The sequence below is a fragment of the Canis lupus genome, chromosome 30, assembly GCF_003254725.2.
Source record: "Canis lupus dingo isolate Sandy chromosome 30, ASM325472v2, whole genome shotgun sequence".
NCBI classification, from domain to species: Eukaryota; Metazoa; Chordata; class Mammalia; order Carnivora; family Canidae; genus Canis; species Canis lupus.
This window is the reverse complement of record NC_064272.1, coordinates 9,591,761-9,612,243: the sequence shown is the minus strand read 5'-3', so window position 1 is coordinate 9,612,243 and position 20,483 is coordinate 9,591,761. Positions and strand designations below refer to the sequence as shown.

General features: G+C 39.5%; 1 protein-coding gene across 4 annotated transcripts in view; it reads left to right on the top strand.

Annotated features, from left to right (window-relative positions):
- Nucleotides 1-20,483, top strand: part of ZNF106 (zinc finger protein 106) — a 64,100-nt gene that overhangs the window by 7,751 nt on the left and 35,866 nt on the right. The window contains exons 2-3 of one of the 4 annotated variants that reach the window (XM_025473054.3): nt 12,412-12,497; nt 17,908-17,969. The exons of 1 other annotated variant lie outside the window; for it this stretch is intronic. In XM_025473054.3, the coding sequence (XP_025328839.1) occupies nt 12,444-12,497; nt 17,908-17,969 (116 nt within the window). In that variant the 5' untranslated portion in view covers nt 12,412-12,443. Of the gene's footprint in view, nt 1-12,411; nt 12,498-17,907; nt 17,970-20,483 lie in introns of those variants that run through there. 2 more of the 4 variants (XM_049104069.1, XM_049104070.1) reach the window with 2 other exon arrangements.

Genomic DNA, 20,483 nt, shown 5'->3' with positions numbered 1-20,483 from the left:
TGCTTTATTGTATTACACCATGACTATTGTCAGTGATGAACTTAAAAGATTCTATACAAAGAAATAATGAAGTTGATTGCTATTATAATAACCTATCTAAAAGTACTTTATATACAAAAGTAGATGATTATTGAAGCAACAGGATGCATGGAGAACAGCAAAAGTTTTTGAGGAGAATGTTGGGCAGTTAGCTAAACTAACTAGCTTGCAGTTATTGTAATTCATGCCACAGAATTGTTTTTTATTTATTTATTTTTTTTAAGATTTCTTTATTTTAGAGGGAGAGCGTGTGAGAGCAACAGAGATGGAGGGGCAGAGGGAGGGGGGGAGAAAGAGAGAGAATCCCAAGCAGACTCCCCACTGGGCAAGGAGCCTTACATGAGTCTGTGATTCCACAACCCCAAGATCATGACCTGAGCTTGAAACCAAGAGTCAAACACCCAACTAGCTGAGCCATCCAGGTGCCCCCCAGTTTTTTTATTTTTTTATTTTTTAAATTAATTACTTTTTTCCCCCAGTTTTTTTTTGTTTGTTTGTTTGTTTTTTGTGTGTGATAGTCACAGAGAGAGAGAGAGAGAGAATGAGGCAGAGACACAGGCAGAGGGAGAAGCAGGCTCCATGCACCGGGAGACCGACGTGGGATTCGATCCCGGGTCTCCAGGATCGCGCCCTGGGCCAAAGGCAGGCGCCAAACCGCTGCGCCACCCAGGGATCCCTCCCCCAGTTTTTTTAAAGATGTTTATTCAGCATTGTGATCAGACTGTTACATTTAGCAATCAACTGCAGGGGTGCCAAAAAAATTACATTAACACCCTTTGTTGGAATGCTTTACACTTTTCACAGAACAGAAACTAAAATAACCTGTTACACAATTCATCACGTTTTTTGCCCATACACATGAGTATTGTCTAAAACATGTCTTCTTTGTAGCAGGTGCGCCTGCCACCACTTTGCTTGACTGAGTTCACAAATCTGATGTAGCCTGTAGCTTCCTTGTCACTTCTCTGGCTCTCTTCTCCTGCTAAACTTTGTTTCCTATTAGTAATTAAAACCTCCTGCCACTGTCATAGCTGCTGCTGAAACCACCATAGCCACCTTGGTTTTGTGGTTTGGCAAAGTATTAGCCTCCACCACCATAGGGGCCAGAGCTTCTGCCTCCAAGATTACCTCCTTTCATGGGTCCAAAATTTGAAGATTGATTGTAATTGCCAGAATCGTGATAGCTTCCACCACCTCCAAAGTTGCTTCTGTCATTACCAGATCCCTTATAACATCCCCACTGCTACCATATCCACCACCACCTCGATTGCCACCAAAGCCACTTTGCCCCTGAAGTTTCCTCCATGATCAAAGATGTCATTCCCACCAAAACCATTTCCACAGTTTCCAGAGCCACTTCAACCTCTTTGGCTGGATGAAGTATTAGCCATCTCTTGCTTAGATAGGGCTTTCCTTACTTCACAGTTCTGGCCATTCAGTAAGGTATTTTTGAATAACAGTCTTGTCTCCAGAGTCATGGTCATCAAATGTTACAAAAGCAAAGCCTCCCTTTTTGGCACCACCTTGGTCAGTCATGATTTCATCACTTCAGTGTTCCAATATTGTTCAAAATAATCTCTTAGATGATGTTCTTCAGTGATTCTTTAATGCCACCAACAAAAATCTTTCTCATGGTTAAGTGGGTACGAGGTCTTTGAGAATCTTCTCTTGAGACAGCCCTCTTTGGTTCCACAACTCTTCTATTCACCATGTGTGGCCTCGTATTCATGGCTGCATCCATCTCCTCCACAGTGGCATATGTGACAAACCCAAAGCCCGTGGAGTGCTTAATGTTTGGATCGCTCATTACTACACAATTTGTAAGTGTTCCCTGTTGCTCAAAATGGCTCTTCAGACTCTCATCAGTTTCAAAGCTCAAACCTCTGATGAAAAGCTTCTGTGACTATCCAGGCTCTTTCAGAGACTCTGACTTAGACATGACTGTGGTGGGAGGGGAGACTCAGTGGCATCCATGGGCAGAAAGTAATGAACGTATCTCCATGTCACAGAATTTCATGTCATGGAATTTTAAATTTTAAAATCTGTAAAATATATATTGAATACAGGAATAAAACCTTTTTAAGTTGTTACATAAGTGCGACAAGCTACCCAGTTAGACTTTTATTTATTTTTTTAAGATTTTATTTATTTATTCATCATAGACATAGAGGGAGAAAGAGGCAGAGACACAGGCAGAGGGAGAAGCAGGCTCCATGCAGGGAGCCCGATGCGGGACTCGATCCCAGGTCTCCAGGATCACGCCCTGGGCCAAAGTCAGGTGCTAAACCGCTGAGCCACCCAGGGATCCCCTCAGTTAGACTTTTAAAACAATGTTTGTTGGGACGCCTGGGTAGCTCAGTGGTTGAGCGTCTGCCTTTGGCTCAGGGTATGGGTCCCTGGGTCCTGGGATCGAGTCCCGCATCAGGCTCCCTGCATGGAGCCTGCTTCTCCCTGTGCCAGTGTCTCTGCCTCTCTCTGTGTGTCTCTCATGAATAAATAAATATTAAAAACAAAAGAAAATGATGTTTGTACAAGCTATCTTTTGGCTTAACACTTCGTATGTTATATGATGATCACATTTGCTAATATTTTATTACCTTGTTAGGGTTGGTTCCTTCTCAGTTACTTTTCCCTGTAAGATATAATGCTTGCCAGGTTCCAGAATTGAGTAAGGAATGACCACCCTGTCCGTTTCCTTGCCTGGTTGATGGCCATTGTGAACAGCTTCATTTGGGGGTGCTCAACTTTTAATGCCTTTTTCTGGTCACAGCCTTAACTTCTGGTCTTTGTGTTAGCCCTGTGCTTATTAAAAAAGAGTGTTTGGTACATGAACTCTTGCTAAGTGTTGTGTTAGGGCAGATAATATAAACAGTAGGAATGCAAATGAGTAAAATACTTCTAAGCTTATGCTCAAAGATACTGGATGCAGGAAACCTTGGTATTGGTGGTGATCTCTCCTTTCTCATTCATGATTTTATTAATTTGAGTCTTTTCTCTCTTCTTTTTAATAAGGCTGACTAATGGTTTATCTATCTTACTAATTTTTTCAAAGAACCAACTCCTGGTTTTGTTAATCTGTTCCACAGTTCTTCTGGTTTCTATTTCATTGAGTTCTGCGCGAATCTTTATTAATTCTCTTCTTCTGCTGGGTGTAGGATCTATTTGCTGTTTTTTTCTCCAGCTCCTTTAGGTGCAAGGTTAGCTTTTGTATTTGAGTTCTTTCCAGTTTTTGGATTGATGCTTTGTGTTGTGATGTATTTCCCCCTCAGGAGGCTTTTGCTGTATCCCAAAGATTTTGAACGGTTGTATCTTCATTCTCATTAGTTTCCATGAATCTTTTTAATTCTTCCCTAATTTCCTGGTTGATCCTTTCATCTTTTTCAGCAGGATGGTCCTTAACCTCCACGTGTTTGAAATCCTTCCAAACTTCTTCTTGTGATTTAGTTCTAGTTTGAAAGCATTATGGTCTGAAAATATGCAGGGAACGATCCCAATCTTTTGGTATCGGTTAAGACCTGATGTGTGACCCAGTATGTGGTCTATTCTGGAGAAAGTTCCATGTGCACTTGAGAAGAATGTGTATTCAGTTGCGTTTGGATGTAAAGTCCTGTAAATATCTGTGAAATTCATCCGGTCCAGTGTATCATTTAAAGCTCTTGTTTCTTTGGAGATGTTGTGCTTAGAAGATCTGTCAATTATAGAAAGCGCTGTGTTCAAGTCACCAAGTATAAGTGTATTATTATCTAAATATGTCTTTGGTTATTAATTGATATACTTTGGCAGCTCCCACATTTGGGGCATAAATATTCATGATTATTAGGTCCTCTTGTTGGATAGATCCTTTAAGTATGATATAGTGTCCCTCTTCATCTCTTAGTACAGTCTTTGGGATAAACTTTAGTTTACCTGATAATAAGGATGGCTACCCCTGCTTTCTTTTGAGGACCATTTGAATGGTAAATGGTTCTCCAACCTTTTATTTTCAGGCTGTAGGTGTCCTTAGGTCTAAAATGAGTCTCTTGTAGACAGCAAGTAGATGGGCCCTGCGTTTTTATCCAGTCTGAAACCCTGCGCCTTTTGATGGGGTCATTAAGCCCATTCACGTTCAGAGTTACTATTGAAAGATATGAATTTAGTGTCATCATGATACCTATTCACTCCCTGTTTTTGTGGATTGTTTCCTTGAACTTCCTCTTTCTTTTACAGAGTCCCTCTTAATATTTCTTGCAGAGCTGGTTTGATGGTCACATATTCTTTCAGTTTCTGCCTATCTTGGAAGCTCTTTATCTCTCTTTCTATTCTGAATGACAGCCTTGCTGGATAAAGTATCCTTGGCTGCATGTTCTTCTCATTTAGGACCCTGAATGTATCTTGCCAACCCTTTCTGGCGCTCCAGGTCTCTGTGGAGAGGTCTACTGTTGTCCTAATACTTCTTCCCATAAAGGTTAGGGATTTCTTGTCCCTTACTGCTTTAAGAATCTTCTCTTTATCTTTGCAATTTGCAAGTTTCACTATTAAATGTCAAGGTATTGAGCGGTTTTTATTGATTTTAGGGGGGGATCTCTCTATCTCCTGGATCTAAATGCCTGTTTCCCTTCCCAACTTAGGGAAGTTCTCAGCTATGATTTGTTCAAATGCACTTTCTGAACCCCTGTCCCTTTCAGCGCCCTCTAGAACCCCAATTAAACGTAGATTTTTTTCCTTCTAAGGCTGTCATTTATTTCCCTTAACCTTTCTTCATGATCTTTTGTTTTTCTCTTTTTCCTGTTTCCTTCCTTGCCATCAACTTGTCTTCTATGTCACTCACTCATTCTTCTACCTCGTTAACCCTCGTTGTTAGGACCTCCAGTTTGGATTGCATCTCATTTAATTGATTTTTAATTTCAGCCTGATTAGATCTAAATTTTGCAGTCATGAAGTCTCTTGAATCCTTTACACTTTTTTCTAGAGCCACCAGTAGCTTTCTAATTGTGCTTCTGAATTGGCTTTCTGACATTGAATTGTAATCCAAATTTTGTAACTCTATGGGAGAGAGGACTGTTTTTGATTCTTTGTGGTGAGTTTTTCCTTCTAGTCATTTTGCTCAGTGCAGAGTGGCTAAAAACGAGTTGTGCTGGAAAAAGAAATGAGAAAAGGGGGGGAACAAACAGAAAACAAAAAACAAGGGAGAGTATCCTCTGATTCTATATACTGTAAATCCCTCGACTTCCCCTGGAACTTTCCAGTGCTGCTTCATCAATAACTTGCTTTTCCCATGTCCTTCTAGCTGGTCTTCTGAGGGAGGGCCTCTGTGCTGATTCTCAGGTGTGTGCACCTGGGGAGCTGCCCAGCCCCCTGCCAGGTGCATGGCTCAGTGTGAGCTGTTTATCCTGTGAGGCCCCTGCTCATTCCCAGGTGCTTTTTATTTATTTATTTTTCCGTCTTCCTACCTTGATAGAAGCGCGAACTCTTCTCACTGTAGCATTCCAGCTGTTCTCTCTTTAAATCTCAGGCCTAATTTGTAGGTTTTCAGGATGATTTGAAAGTTATCTAGGTAAGTTGGTGGGGACAGGTGACTTGGGGATGCTACTCTTCTGCCATCTTGCCCTGCCTCCCAGATGCAGGAAACCACCAATCATTTGCTTTGGGAAATAGGAGCCAGCCAGAACTTAGAACTACCAAATACAGCAGCTACCCAGAATAAGCCTTTGGAAGTTGTGGTTATAGGTTGTTGTGACCAAAAATACTTTCTGACCTCTGTTATCAGTTTACTCCTCCTTAGTAAAGAGCTTTGGAATTTTCTAGGGAGGCACAGTGAGCAAAGTGATCTCCCAGAAGTGCCAGTTATATCTTTGCTCCATAACCTTTTGGGCAACCTAGGGGTAGCAGCAAAAATTTGTTCTGTCACTGGTACTCTCTCTCTGTTGCCCTGTCTTGCTTATCAGAAATCCATTTGTTTTTTTTGTCAGGGTTGAGGTAGAGGCACAGAAAGTTACCTGTGGGATTCAGAAAAGGGATTCTAATCTGAGTACCACTCCCCTCCCTCAGCAAACCAATAATTAAGCTTTTCTTCTCCTTTTCCTTAAAGTTTTATTTATTTAAGTAATCTCTACACCCAGCATGGGGCTCGAACCCATGACCCCAAGATCAAGAGTCGCATGCTCCCCTGACTAAGCCAGCCAGGCACCCCTAAGCTTTTCTTCACAGTTTTACAGTATATTGTTGTCCTGGAGAGTCTGAGTTGGCTTTAATTAGGTCAGAGCTCAAATATCTTAAGTGTTACTGGGTTTACTATAATGAATCTTAGGAAGTTTATAAAAAGACAAATCCCTTCCTTATAGTATAAGGTTGGGGAGATCAGATATAACCTATCAAACAACCTCTACTTACATTACTGTGACAATGTTTCAAATAAAGTTGACACTAAACAGTGTTTTCCAGCCTTGAGTTATGTGATAAATATTTGAAGAAATATTGTAACATTGACATTTGAGATGAACTACAGTATTATGAGATAGTGGTTACTTGGAAGTGTCTTTTTGACTCATTTAAATTATGTTTGAGTGACTACCCTTGCGTAGAGATAGGGAGAGCATAACGAAGTACAAAATGGAGTCTCTGGAGATGAAGTGCAATAATTCTACTCTGCCTACACAACTGTATTTATTTATTTATTATTTTTTAAAGATTTTATTCATTTATTCATGAGAGACAGAGAGAGAGAAGCAGAGATAGATACAGGCAGAGGGAGAAGCAGGCTCCATCCCAGGACTCCAGGATCATGCCCTGGGCCAAAGGCAGATGCTCAATCACTGAGCCACCCACGTGTCCCAACACAGCTGTATTTAAATTAATAAGCTGTGTGGACAATTTTGATGCACTGCTTGGGTTTAGAACTTCTTTATATATTAGGAGCAGAAGTCAAGGCAGGAATCTTTAATGAGTGGAGCAGTTGGGTGAAGGGAGAATAGATGTAAGGTCTTGAAGGCTTATCACATTGATGAATAGATAGAAAAATTGAAAAATAGAAATCTATTAGGGCTTAGTGACTAAATATGAGAATCTGAAGGAAAAGAATTAATAATATGTTTTGCCCACAGACATGGTAAATGTATTGACAGAATAGTAATTAGGATGTTGAGAAAAGGTATTTATTATAAGATTTTTAAGGCTTTTATGACTAAGAAATGTCACAGATATTTCTCATAGTTTGGAGAACATGCGAAAGGTTTCACAATGGGTATTTTTAAGTGATATGGGAAGAAAATGCAAGGTGGTTAAGAACAGCTGTAGTTGAATTGTTTCTTTATGCTTACTTGTATAATGTAACCTCTCAAGTACTTCAAGATTGCAAAATTGGATGGTTTCTATTTTCTTGACTTCTAATACTTGTTAAGACCTTTATTTTATTTTTATTTATTTTTTAAGAGAGTGAATGAGAGAGAGAGCACATGAGTGAGTGAGCAGGGGCGGACAGAAGGTGAGAGAGAATCCCAAGCAGGCTCCATGCTCAGCTTAGAGCCTGACACCGGGCTTGGTCTGAAGACCCTGAGATCATGACGTGAGCTAAAATCGTGAATCAGAAATGCTTAACCTACTGAGTCACCCAGGCACCTTTTTGTTAAGATCTTTTTTTTTTTTTTTTTTAATATTTATGATAGACATAGAGAGAGAGAGGCAGAGACACAGGAGGAGGGAGAAGCAGGCTCCATGCCGGGAGCCCGACATGGGACTCGATCCTGGGACTCCAGGATCGCTCCCTGGGCCAAAGGCAGGCGCTAAACCGCTGAGCCACCCAGGGATCCCCTGTTAAGATGTTTAAAGAGAGCAGTGGTTCCCATCTAGAAAGCTGTGAGCTAATTCGAGTATTTCAGAAAGCTTAATTAAAATCCTATATTAACCCAGATCAAGGATGTAGAAATTAAAATTTCCTTTGTCTTTGGCTGGAATTCTTTCAGCTTAGTGCTATATACTAGGTCTTCCTTATTGATTAACTGCTTTGCTAGCAGTTATACTTTTAATGTTTTTTTACAGAAATGAAATGAATTTACTTAATTTATGCAGGTTAGAAACATGGAGCTTGTGAAGAGAAAACAAAAAGTGAGTCTTCAGCTAAAAACTTGATAATTTTTTTTTTAATTTTTTATTTATTTATGATAGTCAGAGAGAGAGAGAGAGAGAGAGGCAGAGACATAGGCAGAGGGAGAAGCAGGCTCCATGCACCGGGAGCCCGACGTGGGATTCGATCCCAGGTCTCCAGGATTGCGCCCTGGGCCAAAGGCAGGCGCTAAACCGCTGCGCCACCCAGGGTTCCCTTGATAATGTTTTTATTTAATTTATATATTCTAAAGATTTTATTTATTTATTCATGAGAGGCAGAGACACAGGCAGAGGGAGAAGCAAGGCTCTTCGCAGGGAGCCCGACATGGGACTCCATCCCAGAACCCTGGGATCACAACCTGAGCTGAAGGCAGACACTCAACTGCTGAGCCACCCAGGCGTCCCAGAGAATGTTTTTATTATATGACTTTTTTTATCCACTTATTAGGAATTGATGCCTTTGGCTTTATTAAATAGAAACACAGTTTGTATTTTAGTGCTCTGTTCTCAGTTGATAATATGTAAAAACAGCATAATAGCTATTGTTGCTTATGCCAGAAGTCACATTTTTTTGTTGACTTTGTTGCTTCTTAGTTTTATTTATTTATTTATTTATTGTTCCTGTTTTTCTGTGATGGTTAATAACTTGGAGCCCTATTAAAAATATTTCTGGACATGGGCTGCCTGACTGGCTCAGTCAGTGGAGCATGCCTCTCTTGATCTCAGAGTCATGAGTTCGAGCCCCACATTGGGCATGGAGTCTACTTTAAAAACAAAAACAAAACACATTTCTGGACATATAACTGTTTCCTCAATTCTTAGAACAATGCTTTGTGCTCCATAAACACTTGGGTGAAATAAAATACTACATGTAAACAGTAATTAAAATTGAAGTGAACATTAAGATATAGGGGAATTAAAAGAATAATTACACAGTGACACAGAGCACCAGTGATTTATGTTAATTTTGAGATCCAAGAGAGTAGTAGTACTAGAAGCATGAATAACACTGTGCTTATCTCTGAAGGTCTGTTTCTTTGTTATACTAGGTAGTTGATATTCAGTTTCCTCAAATGGCCAAAATTTTACCCTATAATCTTATTTTGGTGTTTGCTCTTTGTTACTGAGTAAAATTATTTCAGAAATTCAGGAGTGATATGAACTGGGTTACAGTAGCAAGGAAACTGCTGAGTGACCAGAAGTAGAGAACCGTAGGCCTCTTCCTCACTGGTCCTTCCACCATGTTGTCTAGGAGTTATAGATTAAATTAGGATAGTTTATAACTTTGTTACTTCACAATTTTAAATTCCCTAAGGAAGGAACCCAGGCAAGAAAGCAGATATCTCTATTAGAGCCTGGTGTTTTGTGTGTAGAGGGAAAAACAATGTTGCTTGGGGATGAAATTAAATTCTCATGTAGGGCATCTTTGCAGAGATGCAAGAGGAAAATAGGCTAGTGCTAGAGGACGGTAAAATAGAAAACCTTCTGGTCTTAATCCAAATCACAGTATTTACTTAGCTTTCTCTGTCTCACATTTGGTAACTGAAGATAGTTCCATTTGAAACAGTTCAACAAATGCTTACTGGGTACCTACATTATGGCATATACTGTTTTAAGTGCTAGATTTATTTATTTATTTTTAAGATTGATTTTATTTATTCACGAGAGACAGAGAGAGAGAGAGAGGCAGAGACACAGGCAGAGGGAGCAGTAGGCTCCATGCAGGGAGCCCGACGGGGGACTCCATCCCTGGTCTCTAGGATCATGCTCTGGGCGGAAGGTGGCACTAAACCACTGAGCTACCTGGGCTGCCCAAGTGCTAGATTTATACTAGTGAACAAAATACACTAAGTCCCTGGAAATAAAGAATTAAAAAGAAATTATACTATATCAGGTAATAAGATTTGCTTGCTTCAGTTATCTCTTGCTCTTTAACCACCCCAAAATTTACTGGCTTAAAAGAAATATTTTATTGTTTCTTAACATTCTGTGGGTTGAAAATGGCTCATCTGCTTAGTTCTTTAAGTCATCTTACTTGGGGACCTTCATTGGCAGGTGGGCTTGGAACACTGAGATGGCTCACTCTCCCAACGTGGTTGTCAGATGGTGCTGGTTGTTCGGGTGCTCAGCTGGGCCTCAGTTCTTTTCCCTTTGTCCTCTCCTTGTCGCTTGGGCTTTCTTTCTCACAGCTGGTGGCTGGGTTCTAAGAGGGAGTATTCCAAATGTGCAAAGGCAGAAGCTGCACATTTTTTACTGAGACTTACTTTGTCACTTCTACCGCACTTTTTTTAGATTTATTTATTTATTTATTTATTTGGGAGAGAGAGAACCTTAAGGAGACTCCTTGCTGAGCGAGCCTGATGTGGGGCTCCCATCTCACCACCCTGATTGTGACCTGAGCCAAGATCAAGAGTCAGATGCTCAACTGACTGAGCCACCCAGGCACCCCACTTCTACCACATTTTGTTGATCAAAACAGGAAGGGAGAATGAACCACACCATTTGATGGATGGTAATGACAAGATCACATTGTGAAAGAACACCTAGGGTGGAAGATAATGTTGTGGCCATCTACAGAAACAGTCTACTACAGTGCTATTAAAACATAAAAAAAAGGGGGGGGGGGGTAGCACACCTACTGGTCCCATGGATCTGTCTGTCTTTTCAACAGTATTTGGATAGAATAGACCCAGGGACACCCCTTCTTCCAGTCTCCTACCACTCTCCAACCTCTTTTCCAATTGCAACTTTCCAAACCATCTTCTAAGCGCTCCCCTGCCTCTAAGACCAGCCAGCACTGTTTTTCTGAGCTTATTCCTTACTGCCAATCAAACATGAGCTCCCAGATACATCAGAACTATTCCACTGAGGTGGAGGCTGCTGTCAACCACCTGGCCAACCTATATCTGTGGGCTTTCTATACCTACTTCTCTCAGGGTTTGTATTTCTACCATGATGTTGTGGCTCTGGCATTTCTTCTACAAGTTAGAAGGTGAAGGTGCCTAGTATCTCCTGAAGATACAAAACCAGTGGGTAGCCATGCCCTCTAACAGGAGGTGCAGAACTGTCCTAAGATGAGTGGGATGAAACCTTGGACACTTTGGGAGATGCTGTGGTTCTGGAGAAGAACCTGAATCAGGCCTTTATATATGTGCATGCCTGGGTTTTGCCTGTGCAGACCCTCATCTCTGTGACTTCTTGGAGAGCCATTTTCTAGATGAGCAGGTGAAACTCCCATCTAGAAGATGGACAACCACCTGACTGATGTCTGCAGCTTGACTGCCCCCCTGGTTGGACTGGGCTGGGCAAGTATCTCTTCCAAAGGCTCACCCTCAACCATGACTAAGAGCCTCTAGAGCCCAGTGGCCTCTGAGAGGCCCTCTGGCATCCCCCTGGTGTCAGGGCTTCTTCCTGAGCCTCCCCTTGCAGCCATTAGGCAGCTTTTTACCACCCTGGAGCCCTCACCCAAGTCTAGGACTAGATGGAAACAACAAAGCTTTTTGAAGCAAAAAAATAAATGAAGCAGGTTAATAGGAGGATAGAAGGGAGCAAAAAATACAGCATTGTATGTCAGGGAAGGCCCTTCCTAGTGAAGCAACATTTCAAATACTGATGGAAATAAGAAAGTGAGAGAGTGAGCCATGTGAGCCATAAAAATATCTTGAGGAAGCATATTCCAGGCAGAAAGAATAGGAAATGTAGAAACCCTCGGTGGGAGAATCCCTGGTATGATCAAAACCTAGCAAGGGCAGTGTGACTGGAATGGAGAGATAGAGGCAATGAGGGTGGGGCATGGAGTCAGCAAAAAAGGAAACAGATTTTCTAGCTCATGGCAAAGGACTGGATGTTGTGTGAGTGAGGTAGGAATCTGTTGGAAGATTTTGTACAGAGGAGTTAAATGATCTGACTTAAATTTTAGAAGAATCCTGTTGTGAGAATCTTTGGCTTCCATTTTGAGAATAGACTATTAAGAGGAAAGAGTGGAATCAGGGAGGCAAATCAGTAAGCTAGTGCCTCGTGAGATGACCGTTGGATTTGGGTTGTATTTCAAAGGAAGACTGACAGGATTTGCTAATGAGAGTGGATATGGGGTGAGAAAGAGGGGTCAAGGATGACTTTCAAAGTTTTTGCCCTAGGTACCTGGAAAACTTGAATTTTCATTTACCAAAATGGGAGGACTGGGAGGAGCAGGGTGGAGGTGAGGGAGATGTAAGACTTGTATTTTTAGCTATGTTAAGGTGAAGAAGACATCCCAGGGGAGAAAGGTTACTAAATGTTACTTCCTCATTGCAGGTGTGACGTTGAGTGCTTCAGATCTGGTCACTATGGTACGAGAACGAAAATGCATATTGTGCCACATTGTGTACAGCTCAAAAAAGGTAATAAAATAGAAGAGGGAGAATCTGAAGCTTTATGACTGATCTTTTTTTTCTTCCAAAGACATGGGATTTATAGATGGATAAAAGCTTTTAACAGTGTCTTATTAATGCTTCTTTCATAATCATAGTCTCATTCCACTGGTTTCTCTTTTATTAGCTCATAATAAAAGAGCCAATAACTATATTATTGAATTATTAAACTATATTATTAAATCTCTACCCAGAATTTGAGGATTCTCAAAAGTTGATAATCGTTACTAATTTAGTCTGTAACCAATTATAGAGAAATACCTTAAAATTCAGTTTATTTGAGGTTATACTACTTTTTTTTTTTAAGATTTTATTCGTGAGAGACACAGAGAGAGAGAGAGAGAGAGCGAGAGAGAGAGGCAGAGACACAGGCAGAGGGAGAAGCAGGCTCCCTGCAGGGAGCGGGCCAAAGGCAGATGCTCAACCGCCAAGCCACCCAGGTGTCCCAAGATTATACTACTCTGATTAGCTAAGGATACAGCATTTGTTGTCTGTACCTGGATTCTGTTTCTGCCTTTGCTTGTGAAAGAAAAGTGCAGCACATCAGAAATGGTGTTAACAGTATCCTAGCTGTCCACAAGGTGGGGATGTTGCTCAGAGAAAAACGCATTTTTAAGAACTAAAATAATTTACCTGTGCCTCAGGGAAATTGGCTGCAGTTTGTCTCATTGTTTTGCTTTTTCTTGTCTTTATCCTTTGCTTTCAAAGTAGTACTGATTTAACTACTGAGAAATTTTTTTCTAAGCTTTTTTTCTAAGCTTTTAGGATGCTTTGGATTGTCCTTCAAAATTTGGAGAACTGAGAAGATTATCATGAGCTAGGTTAGCCTGGGAGGTTTAAGTGAACCTGGAAAGATGTTTGGAAGTAAGATGGCTTCAGAGAAATAGAAGAGAGAAAGATTTTAGCGGTATAATAACATGTACAGAGATACAGAGGTAGAATGGAGTGTGAGTTTTAGGAGTCTGTGAGAAGGCTTATCTGATTAAAACAGTTTTGTATTGGAGATAGTGGGACTGCAATATAATCTGTAATTTAGATGCAGACAGTTATAAAACTGTTGAATGCTAGACTAAGGGGTTCCATTATGATCCACCCCCTAGGCTGGGGTGAAGATTTTTTTTCCTCTTTAGGATTTCTGTTAGTGATGGAAAAATCAGATGAGATTTTAAAATCATGTTTAATAATATTTGCCTTTTACAAAAGTAAAAGAACTGTTCTTCTAGTTTCAAATTTTTTTGACCAGGGTTTATGCAAATTTATCATAAATAAAAATTCTTTATGGCTCCTTTCAGATTAGGGGGAGATGGGAGATTGAGAAGGTGTGAAAGGGATAGGCAGACACTCAGAGATGTGGTGTTACACTTTTGTGGAGGAGCAGCCCTGTCTTGATGTCTCATAATTTTGTCATTTTAAGCCTTTTGGCATTTCTTCTATTCTGGTTTAAAACACATTTTCATCTCTTCCTATTTTTCCATGGATCATAATGAAAAAATAAATCAGAAGCTGGGATTACCCACTCCTGTTTTAGGAAATGCCAATTACAGGTTTTTAAACAAGGGAATTGCATGATTTAAGTGTTAGGATTAATGTGGTCTAAGAAATTAGCATAATGGGCTAATTGAAAGAGATAAGTTTGATACTTAGTTTTATTTAGATAGATGATGAACAAGTTAGGTTGAAGCAGTGCTTTCCTCTAGTATCCCAAACTAGTGTAACCCTGATTTCTTCAAATGTACCGGGGAGAAGAAAAAGAATCTAAAGTGCTCTAAATATGGGAAAAAACTGTGTGCTGTATCCCTGAGTATGATGCTCATTAATTTTTTTTATTTTTATTTTTTTCAAGGGTTTTAATTTATTAGAGAGGGAGCATGAACAGAGGGAGGGGCAAAGGGAGGCGGAGAAATAGACTCCCCACTAGAGAAGCCCTGGAGTTAAAAAATACTAAAAAAATTCTCTTGTATTAGTCAGTGTTTTCTACATTTGTTCAACTGCCAAGTCTTTAAAAAACAAACAAACAAACAAACAAACAAACAAAAAAAACTCCTTCTTCTCCCTTCTTTAAAAAACCTGATAATGATTAATATGCAAGAACTAAATAGAAGCTTGGTAACTGAGCAAGTATGCATTTGGGGCTATTTAATCCTGTGCTCATGGATTTTTCCTAGTTATTTTGAAAGCTTAGGTTGTCACACTATTTGCATTCATTCCTTGGAGCAAGGTGGGAGAGAATTTCACATGTAAATTTAGGAAAAGATTTGTGAAGTATTCTAGATAATCAGAAGTCATGTTTAAACAAATTTTGAATGATAATATTTTTATAATTGAAATAGAATACAGGATTGATTTTTATATCAGAAAATAACCTATTTCAGTGAATGCTGCTTTGATCAGGAATGGTTTCATTGCAAGAAACAGAACCAACAGGAGCACCTGGGTGGCTCAGTCAGTTAAGTGTCTGTGTTTGGCTCAGGTCATGATACCAGGGTCCCAGGATTGAACTCCATGTCAGGCTCCCTGCTCAGGGAGGAGCCTGCTGCTCCCTCTCTCCACTGCTCGTGCTTTCTCTCACTATCTCTCCCTCAGATAAATAAATACAATCCTAAAAAAAGTAAAAGAAAGAAACAGAACCAAGTTAAATTTAGCTCAAAGAGGATTTGGCACATGTGTATCTAATATAAGGAAAAATTGAACAAAAGGAAACATGGGGATTTGAGCAGGGGTTGTGTATTCATGGTTTTTTTTTTTTTTTTCATTCTTGATTGTGTCGCTAATTTGACTCCGCTTTCAGCTCTGTAAGTGTTCATTCTAGTTAGTGGCCAATCAATTGTAGGTAGAAGGGGGTGGATCGCATGTAAAGCTATCCCCTCCAAGTGAAGCATTTGTATTTATTTTTTATTTAAGTTTTATTTATTTATGATAGTCACACAGAGAGAAAGAGAGAGAGAGAGAGAGGCAGAGACACAGGCAGAGGGAGAAGCAGGCTCCATACACCGGGAGCCCGACGTGGGATTCGATCCCGAGTCTCCAGGATCGCCAAAGGCAAAGGGCCAAAGGCAGGCGCCAAACCGCTGCGCCACCCCGGGATCCCGAAGCATTTGTAGATAGGAAGGAAATGATGGTTGTCTCCAGTATAATTGCCATTTAAAGAAAGTGTTTAGAATCACAAAGCTGGGCAGCCTGGGTGGCTCAGTGGTTTAGCGCCACCTTCAGCCCAGGGCGTGATCCTGGAGACCCGGGATCAAGTCCCATGTCGGACTCCTTGTATGGAGCCTGCTTCTCCCTCTGCCTGTGTCTCTGTCTCTGTCTCTGTGTGTGTGTGTGTGTGTCTCTATGAATAAATAAATAAAATCTTTAGAAAAAAAAAAGAACACAAAGCTGTTTGTCACACTGTTGTAGATAAATTAAGACTAAGTTATTGGGTTGTTGTATTCTTTTTGACAAATGAATTGTATATAATGAAAAATCTCAATGCACTAGATGGTTGGAGTGTGACATAGTATTTAAAACCTTGGCTATTGGGGATCCCTGGGTGGCTAAGCAGTTTAGCGCCTGCCTTTGACCCAGGGCGTGATCCTGGAGTCCCGGGATCGAGTCCCACATCAGGCTCCCTACATGGAGTCTGCTTTCCCTCTGCCTGTGTCTCTGCCCCCCTCTCTCTGTGTCTCTCATGAATAAATAAATAAAACCTTGGCCATGGTGTCAGATATGTGAGGATCTGAGTCCTCATTTGACCACTTGATTATCTGTGACTCTGAGAGGGCAGGAACGAATGTTTTCACACTTATCCCTTCAGTGCCTAGTTCTGTACTTGACATTTAATAAGCAGTAATAAATAGTTGGTGAATAAATAAGTTAGTTTCTATGTATCCTTGTATACTTATGAAATTAATAATATTCCATCAGCAGTGTTTTGCAGTTGATATGAGGAAATGTTAGAGGCACTTAAACACAGGATACAGTCAATAGTAATACTCAACAATTATAGTATTATTATATTATTATATATACGAACAGCCATTCTCTAATTTTGGCATGTTGCCTACATATATGTCCACATGACAAAGGGATAGATATTTACAGCTTTTTGAGTTTTAAGATATGTGTGCATGTGTGTGTGCATGTTTTTAAGTGGTAGCTCTTCCCACAGATTTTGTTTTCCTGCCACTAAAGATGGGTTGGAGGAATGGGAGACCCTAGTAGATTTTCAAAGATTTCATTAGAATCAAGCAAATCAATTGGGGGAGAATGGGCAGTGAAGATGAGGGCATGATTGAGCTCCTGTGTTCTAAGCAGTTTTTAAAAACTTTTTTTTAAAAAAAACAACAATAATCATTTTATTATTGCTTATAGCTTCTTTTTTTAATAATAAATTTATTTTTTATTGGTGTTCAATTTGCAAACATACAGAATAACACCCAGTGCTCATCCCGTCAAGTGCCCCCCTCAGTGCCCGTCACCCATTCACCCCCACCCCCTGCCTCCTCCCCTTCCACCACCCCTAGTTCGTTTCCCAGAGTTAGGAGTCTTTATGTTCTGTCTCCCTTTATGATATTTCCTACCCATTTCTTCTCCCTTCCCTTCTATTCCCATTCACTATTATTTATATTTGATCAACCACAGGGAAGTTCTGTTAGATCCATAAGTTCTGCCTAAATTGATATATCCATTTATTTATTCAGCAAATCTTGACAACCGTGTGCCAATCCCTGGCCAAGACTTGAGTAAGAGTTATAACTTATTTTTGAGAAACTCTCAGTTGAGTGGGGAAAGTATGGAGAAAATAACCAAATAGTTGAGAAGTTAGATGATTTCTGAGTTGGGTTTTTATATATATAAAACTTTAGTAAATTCTTTTTTTGTGGATAGAACTTAAGCCACATAGTTTATTCTTAAATCCTTTGCTCCCTAAAGACAATATACTTTCTGACCTTTTTCGAAAGCCATTAAATAGGTTTTTCTTAATAATTATTTAAGAATGAGGGCAGCCCAGGTGGCTCAGCGGTTTAGCACCGCCTTCAGCCCAGGGTGTGATCTTGGAGACCCAGGACCAAGTCCCACATCGGGTCCCTGCATGGAGTCTGCTTCTCCCTCTGCCTGTGTCTCTGCCTCTGTGTGTGTGTGTGTGTGTGTGTGTGTGTGTGTGTGTGTGTGTGTTTCTTATGGATAAATAAATAAAATCTTAAAAAAAAAAATGAAATAACCTCAAAAACATAGCTGAAGAATTATAAGGAACTGATTTCAATATTGAATTGAGAAGGGTAACCACGACACTTATGACACAAAGAGCTTGAACCCCAATTGTTGATTGAATAAAAACAGAGGAATTTTTTTTTCCCAAAGCAATCCCCCTTAGTTTAATCTGCTTTCTTTAATTTTGAAGGAGATGGACGAACACATGCGGAGCATGTTGCATCACAGGGAACTTGAGAACCTGAAGGGCAGGTATGGGAACGGCTGTCTTCCATCAACTTGTGACTGTCGGGGGATCTGAGTGCTGAGGGTGCCTGTTAGCTTATTTTATAGTAATCCTTCAGAAATAAATATGGTCCTATGACATGGAACTATCTGTAGAGTTATTAACAACTACAGTAGCTTTTTGGCATTCAAAAAGGATAAACCGTTGTGCATCTCAAATGTGTAGAATTCACAGCAGCTCTTGCTAGTAGATGGAAACAAGGGTGGGTGGGGATGAGCTAGTTCTATCTCATTAGTATGTTTTCTCATTGCAATACACCAGCCTTGAAACTAAGACATTGCTATGTTGTTGCCTCAGCAGTGTTATAAGTTCTTACATGCCAGAAACCTGTAGTGTTGCTGCAATAGTCTGAGAAGTCCAAAGTCTGCTGAATAAGCACTGGGCCTCATCAGGGTACAATCTTGAATACCTATCTAAGAAGGCTATTTTTTGATGCAAAACTTGAGATGTTTAAACAAAGTCTAATTAAAGTAAGCACCTTTAAAAAGTTAAATGTAGCATATATGTATATTCTATGTCGTGTTTTGTTTTTTTTTTTTTCCATCTCTGGTTCTGTTTTGATGTTTTTGACTTGAATTTGAGATTTGGAGACAGGGAACAGAAAAACATTAGGAAAGTGAGAAATATTAAATTTTATCTTATTGCATAAAAAATAAATACAAGCTTTGATCATGATGCCAGGCTGAGTCATTTGAAGTTATTCGTATTTTAAGTAACACAGTTTTAGATTGGGCAAATTAATATATTAGTAAACATTCAGCATCTCTTTAGGATATTTGTGGAATTTTTCCATGGTCTTCGTTTCTTACTATGTGAGGGTTTGTCTTAGCAGCAATATAAAAGAGGCTTTCATTTAGATTTAGTGTGGAGAATTCTTATCATAAATATGATCTTTAACTCAATATCATTGGAAACCTATGAAATACAGTCAACCTTTGATTCTCTAAATGGGCAAAGTAGGTAGTAAGGAAAAACAATTGACAAAACTATAAAAAACAAAATCCCAGAAATCACTTACTTCTTTGGAGCATTTACTGTAGTGACAAACTCTGATCACTAATTCATACTATAGAGACAAATAGTTACTGGTCATTCTTTTTCCTTTGTCTCATCAGTTTGTGATTATTTCCTGTAGAATTCATGTTTAGTTACTGGCTTTCTGATGTTAAAACTTTGTTTCTCTTCATATTTGTGTTACTGTAATTTTTGGCTGTGATCTGGTTAAGAAATTTAAAAAGCATATGTTTTGCTTTTGATTTTGAATACAAATTTGAGAAGAAACTTTATTACTTGGTTCAAAATTTTGGACATCTGAAGCATCTCTCTCTTTTTTTTCCCCAGTATACTTATTCAGATGTGAGGCCTGTTTCTACAGATAAATGCTATTAAAAGGGCACAAACCTTTATTTATCAACCAGCTGTTGTGGTATAGTTAGAGCAAGCTTAATAAAGAAAAGCTTATGGGTAGAATATCTTAAGGCCTTGCCTTTCACACATGAGAGGAAATTGTGTGGTAACAGGATGAAGTTAATCCTCCTTTGAATGTCCTGAGGACAGTTTTTGCTTTTGTTAGTCAAGAAGTAAAGCAGTACTTTCCCCCAGCAATTACTTTATATAGTCATACAAAGTAGTATTTTAACTGATTATTGATAGAGAATTGGAAAATAGTGTCATTAAAATATTAATTCACCATTAACTTTTTAAAATATGTGGTTTCCCTAACATCATAGTAGAAGCATGAATGCCTGTTGTATGTAGAACAGGTAACATGCTTTCCTCTAAATACAGACACATTTGCATTTTTAAGAAATATGGTGGTGCTAACCTGTTCTTTCCCTAGATAAATGTGGATTCTCTCTTTTCTCTCTTTTTTTTTTTTGAAGATTTTATTTATTCATGAGAGACACACAGAGAGAGGCAGAGACAGGCAGAGGGAGAAGCAGACTCCATGCAGGGAGCCCGATGCAGGATTCGATCCTGCGACTCTGAGATCGCACCCTGGGCCAAAGGCAGATGCTCAACCACTGAGCCATCAGGCGTTCCCTTCTCTTCTCATTTTGATGTTTCTTGCAAAGATTCTCTTTTTTTTTTTTTTTTTTTTTGGATTCTCTTTTTTTAAAGTAGAATTCATTTATAAGAAAAATCTTAGGAATTTTTGTTTTCGGACAGTTTGTTTTTAGTGCTTTTATTTTACACTTATTGACTATACCCCTGTGGGCAGGATCTCTTTTTGATGTTTTTCTATTAAATATAACTTTAGAACTAAAGTTAATATCCTTTCTTACAAGGAAAGCACATAGGTTTTAAAAATCTGTGTTTGAGTGTTTGTTACATATCCAACATATGCCTGTGCTTTGGGGATTGCAAAGTGTGTGGGTTTATGATTATGGATATTTATTTTTAACAAAGTTAAATATTGTCTGTATTGCATTCCTTAATATTTTAAACAGTGCAGTCTTCCAGCTGTATCTGTAAAGAGA